At 41.7% G+C, this 7,422-nt stretch overlaps 1 protein-coding gene across 1 annotated transcript; it reads right to left on the reverse strand.

Annotated features, from left to right (window-relative positions):
- Positions 1-2,801: 2,801 nt before the first annotated feature.
- Positions 2,802-7,184, reverse strand: eomesa (eomesodermin-like protein a-2). The gene is given in 6 exon segments (NM_001281418.2): positions 2,802-3,895; positions 4,040-4,101; positions 4,254-4,412; positions 4,690-4,811; positions 5,565-5,719; positions 6,293-7,184. Coding segments are annotated over 6 exon segments (1,953 nt in total). The 5' UTR covers positions 6,997-7,184; the 3' UTR covers positions 2,802-3,144.
- Positions 7,185-7,422: the final 238 nt, after the last annotated feature.

Genomic DNA, 7,422 nt, shown 5'->3' on the forward strand with positions numbered 1-7,422 from the left:
GTCATTTAGATCAACATTGGATCATTCAGAGATCCTCACTGAACTTCTGGAGAGAGTTTGCTGCACTGAAAGTAAAGGGGCTGAATAATTTTGCACGCCCAATTCTTCAGTTTTTGATTTTTTAAAAAAGTTTGAAATATCCAATAAATGTCGTTCCACTTCATGATTATGTCCCACTTGTTGTTGATTCTTCACAAAAAAATACAGTTTTATATCTTTATGTTTGAAGCCTGAAATATGGCAAAAGGTCGCAAAGTTCAAGGGGGCCGAATACTTTTGCAAGGCACTGTATTTCCATTGATCATCCTGGAGATGTTTCTACAACTTGAGTCCGTCCACCTGTGGTAAATTCAAATGTCTTTATAAGGTCCCACGGTTGACAGTCCATGTCAGAGCAAAAACCAATCCATGAGGTCAAAGGAATTTTCCATAGAGCTCCGAGGCAGGATTGTGTTGAGGCACAGATCTGGGGAAGGGTACCAAAACATTTCTGCAGCATTGAAGGTCCCCAAGAACACAGTGGCCTCCATCATTCTTAAATGGAAGAAGTTTGGAATCTCCAAGACTCTTCCTAGAGCTGGCTGCCCGGATTGAACTCTTTGCCATTAATGCCAAGCGTCACATCTGGAGGAAACCTGGCACCATCATTATGGTGGGGCATGTTGGTTTCAACATCATGCTGCGGGAGACTAGTCACGATTGAGGCAAAGATGAGCGGAGCAAAGTACAGTGAGATACTTGATGAAAACATGCTCCAGAGCACTCAGGACCTTAGACTGGGGAGAAGGTTCACCTTCCAACAGGACAATAACCCTAAGCACACAGCCAAGACAACACAGGAGGGGCTTTGGGGCAAGCCTCTGAATGTCCTTCAGTGGCCCAGCCAGAGATCGGACTTGAACCCGATTAAACATCTCTGTCGAGACCTGAAAATAGCTGTACATCAAAGCTCCCCATCCAACCTGACAGAGCTTGAGAGGATCTGCAGAGAGGAATGGGAGAAACTCTCCAAATACACCTATGCCAAGCTTGTAGCGTCATACCCAAGAAGACTTGAGGCTGTAATCACTACCAAAGGTTCTTCAACAACGTACTGAGTAAAGAGTCTGAATACTTGTGTAAATGTGATATTTTTTAAAAATATATTAGCAAAAATGTCATAAAATATATTATGTTGCTTTGTCACTATGGGGTATTGTGTGTAGACTGATGAGAAAAATAAAACAATTTAATCAATTCTAGAATAAGGCTGTAACGTAACAAAATGTGGAAAAAGTCAAAGGGTCTGATTAATTTCCGAATGCACTGTATACACTGAGTGTACAGAACACACACTCTTTCCACGACATAAACTGACCAGGTGAACCCAGGTGAAAGCTATTAACACTTATTGATGTTACTTGTTAAATCCACTTCAATCAGTGTATATGAAGGGGAGGAGACAGGTTAAAGAAGGATTTTTAAGTCTTGAAATAAATGAGACATGGATTGTGTATGTGTGCCGTTCAAAGGGTGAATGGGCAAGACAAAGATGTCAGTGCCTTTGAACGGGATATGGTAGGTAGTAGGTGCCAGGCACACCAGTTTGAGTGTGTCAAGAACTGCAACGCTGCTGTATTTTTCTAACTCAACAGTTTCCATTTTGTTACATTACAGCCTTAATCTAAAAATATTTTACTTTAAAAAAATAAATCCTCAGCAATCTACACACAATTCCCCATAATGACAAAGAAAAAAAAAAAGGTTTTTGGAGATTTTTTGCAAATGTATTAAAACTCAAAAACAGAAATACCTTATTTACAGAAGTATTCAGACCCTTTGCTATGAAACTCTAAATTGAGCTCAGGTGCATCCAGTTTCCATTAATCATCATTTGAGATGCTTCTACAACTTGATTCGTGTGCACCTGTGGTAACTTCCATTGACTGGACATGGTTTTTGCTCTATGTAGACAGGTGTGAGACTTTCCAAATCAAGCCATTCTTAAATGAGAGAAGTTTGGAAGGGGTCTGAATACTTTCCGAAGGCACATGCCCCAACGAATTGAGATTGTTCTTGAGGGCAAAAGAGGGTGCAACTCAATATTAGGAAGGTGTTCCTAATGTTTTGTACGCAGTATATTCCGGACTCTGGTTCATAAGATAATTTCCTGCAATTCTATCCTTTTTGCAATGGGGTTTTGTACTGTCTATTTAAACACTGTATTCTCGACATAGCTCATTCTAATATTACTACTATACATTGCATTTTATTTGCTGTTTATAAACACCGCATATTCATTTATATAATGGATTCTTGACATAGCTCACTAATAGGTATATTGATGCACACATCATTCTTACTATATCTTGTTTAAATTCTTATGGTGTATATACACATAGATTGCATTTGGATTACTGTTACAGTGCTATTTGGGTTGTTAAATTGGATTAGTTCCAAAACTTCTTCTAAACATTTTGGGGGGGATTATTAGTGCTGTTTGACTTTATGCAGCATTGTTAGGAGCTAGTAGCATAAGCATTTTGCTGCACACGTTGCTATAACATCTGCTAAACTGTGTAGGCGACAAATAAACTTTTATTTATTTCCACAACAAAAGAGTGTAGAAGAGTGAGGCTCAACTTCTTTGCTGTTTTCGTACCCTGGCTACCACGCTGTGAGCAGCATGTAGTGAACCTTTGTATATACGCAGATACTATGTGTGAATGTAAGAGAGCGAAGTCTTGCATCTAAATATATGCGCTGCTGCTTGTGGCAACGTCATTTCAAGACTCAATTTGCAAAATGGGACGATTGTTTATGAAAGATTGTTTTTATTACCCATTTCATAACACCTCCATGAAGACAATTTGTACAAGATACATCACATACTAAAGTGCACAAATACTGTACAACGAAATTACTTTAAATAAAATCACATTTGTAAAAAATAAAATTACCTGGGGACATGTTTTAAAAACAACAATTTGTCACAATGCATGTGTGTGTTCAGGTATGGGGTTGTGGGGTGAGCTTGTGCAGCTTGCTTGGGAGCAAGAAGCTTTGGCACCTTTTAGATAAAAGTTAATAAAGGGTGTTTAAAAGGTAAAGGGGAGCACTGAATTAAAAACAACAAATTATACGATTTGAATAAATACAGTCTTTTTAGGGGCTTGTGTAGAAGGCATAGTAGCCCATGCCTTTGGGGTTGTCTTTGTTGAACTCTTCCGCTGTGGTCAAGTCCTCACACTTGATGGTGGGCGAGTTCTCTGTGCTCGACCCACCAGGTGACATCCGGCGTCTCTTGCAGACCATGGAGTATACGCCCGAATCGTTAGAGTCCACAGATTTCAGCGAGTGGGAAGTCTCGATCCAGGTGGAGGCTGCGGTGCTCTCCTCGGGCAGCTTGTCTTTGCTAGCAACCAGTTGGTCGTCTGTGAAGGCTGGGGGGCTGGGCCGAGGGGACCAGGGCAGGCCTGTGGTCATCTTTCTCTGGTAAGTGCTTCTGGTGCCCCAGCTGGCCGCCATTGAGGCGAAAGCCGAGTCGGGGTAGTAGCTGAGGGCGTGGGAGGTTTGGAGGGGCAGGGGCTTAATGCCGTAGGACAGCAAACTGCTGGCTGAGTAGTCCTGGTCGTAGGACAGGTCCAGCTTGTTAGAGCCTGACTGCTGGACTGGGGTGACAAACCAGCGCTGAGCCGAGCTGGCCCCGACGTCTTCGGCCTGGGGGGAGAGAAGACTGTTGGTCTGGGGCACAGCCCGCTCCCCGGTGTAGAAGCGGTTCTGGGGCAGGTTGTTTACAAACTGGTCCTGGAAGAAGGGCTGCATGGCATAGCGGGCACCCGGCACAATCTGGTGAGAGCGAGGGGAGGCTGTCGGGGAGGGAGTCAGTCTGTCACCCTCTGGGGCTGTATACATCCTGTGGAAGAGAGAGACAAAGGTCCAAGGATGAGTAATTTGCAAGAGAAAAACAAGTTCACACTTGACAGACTAAAAGTAGCAGAGCAGTAAAAAATGGCGACAAAACCGCATGCAAAATAGGATGCAAGTCATTGTCACTTACGAGTCATAGTTGTCTCTGAAGCCTTTAGCAAAGGGGTTGTGGTCGATTTTAAGCTGTGTGATCTGGAAAGGAGAGAAGATACATGTTCAAGCCATGGTCGGCAGTGTTGACAAAAACACATTTTATAAACACAGTCAATATAGAAACTTAAGAAAAATCTTAAGCAGATAAGATGTTTCTTATGTAGATATGATGATAGTAGTGGGTATCTTACGTCTGTATTCTGGTAGGCAGTGACTGCGATGAACTGGTTTTCCGGGAAGGTAAAAGTCTGTGTCTTAGCCTCACTGCCTACGTCCTCCACTCCCTCTTCTGTGACCTCCACGATGTGGAGCCGAGGCTGGTATTTATGAAGAGACTGCAAGACAATCATCTACAAGAAAAAAAGTGTGAATTAAAAGTTAGAGCTTGGGGTTCTCGTGGAATGCTTTCGAAACAGTTTCTGTGGTTGGGTCATTTGTCACATCACCAATTACATTTTGGAGACTCTTGCCAATAGCACTCTCAAAATAAAAGAAAACGATGGTTTTGGACTCATTTGTGATCTCTTATGCCTACTAGAATACCAAAGATAGCTTTTTAAAAGTAGCCCAAGTCATTTGAGTCGCAATTAAAAAATAAAAAATGCTAAATGATGGTGTAGGCCTCACCTGTGTATTATTATTGTTTGCCCCTTTGTTGTTGGTCAGCTTCAGTTTGCCGAAGGAGATCTCTTGCCTCATCCAGTGAGCGCCAGTGTTTGGGGATTCAGGATGAACATACATCTTGTTCCCTGTAAATGATGTGGGACATAAAACATAAACATATGAAGTACAATGCAGCACAAATGCAAAACACACATTGAAAGAAAACCACAGATATTTTCCATTTCTTGAACTTGAACTTCTCTTACATTTAAAAAAAAAAAAAACAGCAATTTGTCAATTTATACCAAGTAACTTGCAGTCAAACTATTATTGAATCATGTGCTCGGGATTTCAACGTTAAAAGCAATCAGATGTGAAACTGTGGAGCTATTAGGATAACATTTAAAAATGATTCAATTGCAAAAAACATGCAAATGGAAGATTGAAGTTTACAATTCAAATATTATTAAAACATTGGCAGGCCATTTTACATTATATGAAAATAAATGTACAAAATTACACATTTCTGATAATGAATTATAATTGAATCTGTTTTCCGTGAAAACTGAAAACAGGCCAAGCACATTACGGACGAGTTCATGTTGTAAGGTTGTGCTCTTGATATGAATGCCATCAGCTAACAATGTTTGAATGGTTGTCTTTTTCTTTTAAAATGGGGTTAATTAACCAACAAAAACAAAGAACACAGCATAAATAGCCAGTTGATTGGGTGTAAATTGCAGGGAAATATCTAACGAAACGTTCCCGATCTAAATTTAATTTAATCCCCGTTAGTGTAGATGTGCTGCTTCTGTAGACTATATGGCTAGAGGCCTTATTTCGTTTCGAAATATGCCTCTAAATATGTACATTAAAGGTGCATTTAATATTAGTCTCACCTTGCATGTTGTTGTCTGCTTTCCCACAAGTAACCCACTTTCCTCCTTGAAATCGCCAGTGATTTGGATCGGCCAACACAACCTCAACAAACACATTATAATGCGCCGTCAAGTTCAGTCCAGTGATGTTGAAACTGAGAAATGGAAACATCCGCCTGAAAGAAAAGAACACATTTGATGGCACAATTATTGCAAATAAAAATGTCAAGGGTGCACTCAAAACAAAAATTACAAGAGTTAAGTCAATGCATTTCTGAAGATTCGTAAGGTTAGGTCATGGCATGCACTAATTAATACTTGCCACTTTATTTTCCTCACATAAAAATAAAATAAAAAGGCTTTAAAACTTTGTATAACCTAAATTATTATTTATAAATAAACAAGTAAATCATATTCAAATATGACAACGAAATATTAACAACTATTGCAACATCAGAGAAGGTCGGATTATTTATTAGTCTAACCATAACCAAAACATTAATTTTAAAGTGTAGTGTCCCACCAAGTTCAGAACATGGTGGTAATAAACCACTGATACCTCACAGTACAAATGATCCCCCCAAAGACACCCTAATCTGTGAGGTGCAACGCTAGTTGAGAGCTCAATGAACACGGTTATGCCTAACATTTTTAGAAGCATTAGACCATAATCTTGATGCCGTTTGACGTTTAAGTTTGAACATTAGTCATGAAGTTTAAGCTATTTTGTTTTCAATGCCTCTGCTCACCTGCCCTGTTTCGTGATGATCATCTCGGTCTGGAATCGGTGAAACTTGAGCCACAGGGGACGGTTGCAGAGATAAACTTGAGCCCTCGCTCCCGGTGTGGACCCCGGGAGAGCCATGGAACCAATACATGAACCCGTTCCCGGATAGGAGGGATACAGGCATCCTGGACCCTGGCCGAACTGGTAGCTGCTGCCAAACTGACTCCGGCTAGTGCACACGGAGGACGAAAACCCCGTCGGTGGCAAGACCGATCCGTAATGAAGGGAGGAATACCTGGATCCATTTGACCCGCTGTACACTGTCCCCGTTTGTCCTGCGTATGGAAAGAGGGAACACGGGTTTGCCATATCGGAGCTCGTCTGAGAGGACGAGATGAAATATCTGTCAGAGCCAAGTTCATCTATGTTGTACCGCCGGCCAGTGGACAGGTCATCCTCACCGACCATCGGTGAGCCTTTTCTTCCGTCTGGGGTGGCTTTAGTCCCAGTGAAGGCGTCGCCCTCTCCCTCACCCATCATGGCGTTCCCCACTCCGCTCAAATATTTATTAGGACCGTTCCTTGGTTCGGATTCTGTCCGGTCAACTTGATATTCGATCTGCGATGGCCCCGGGCTATTATTTGCACTATCTGATGATGTGAGGTTGTAAAACGTCTTGGGTAAGTTGATGGTTGATGCGCTGGGAAGAATATTCTCTAGCTGCATTATTTTTGAAATAGCAAACACTACAGAATTAAAGGATCCAAAAATAGGCTACAATCGCAACCACCAAGACGCTACACCACTGCGCCCTGGTAGGAGTCCTCTGTGGCCGTCCCTGTTCTCCTCTGCTAACCAACGTTGACCTTCTCAGTTGCACCTACGGATTTACGCACACTATACGATTATGATCTGCTCAAGAATTGTTCAAGGGCTCTTATATGATCACCTTCTTTAAACACCCAACTCATGGCAAGCGTCAGGGGAGGAGCTTTTGGGGGATCCATGTAATAAGCTACAACCCTTTCCATGCCCATTGGTTAAACTCACGGATTTAATTAAATTAGACATAGGCTACCATATTTGACCTAACCATTTTAAATCCATTGCACATTTGCACGGACTTTGGGTAGCCTATTCCGTATATTCTGA

Source organism: Oncorhynchus mykiss, chromosome 18, assembly GCF_013265735.2.
Source record: "Oncorhynchus mykiss isolate Arlee chromosome 18, USDA_OmykA_1.1, whole genome shotgun sequence".
Lineage (NCBI taxonomy): Eukaryota > Metazoa > Chordata > Actinopteri > Salmoniformes > Salmonidae > Oncorhynchus > Oncorhynchus mykiss.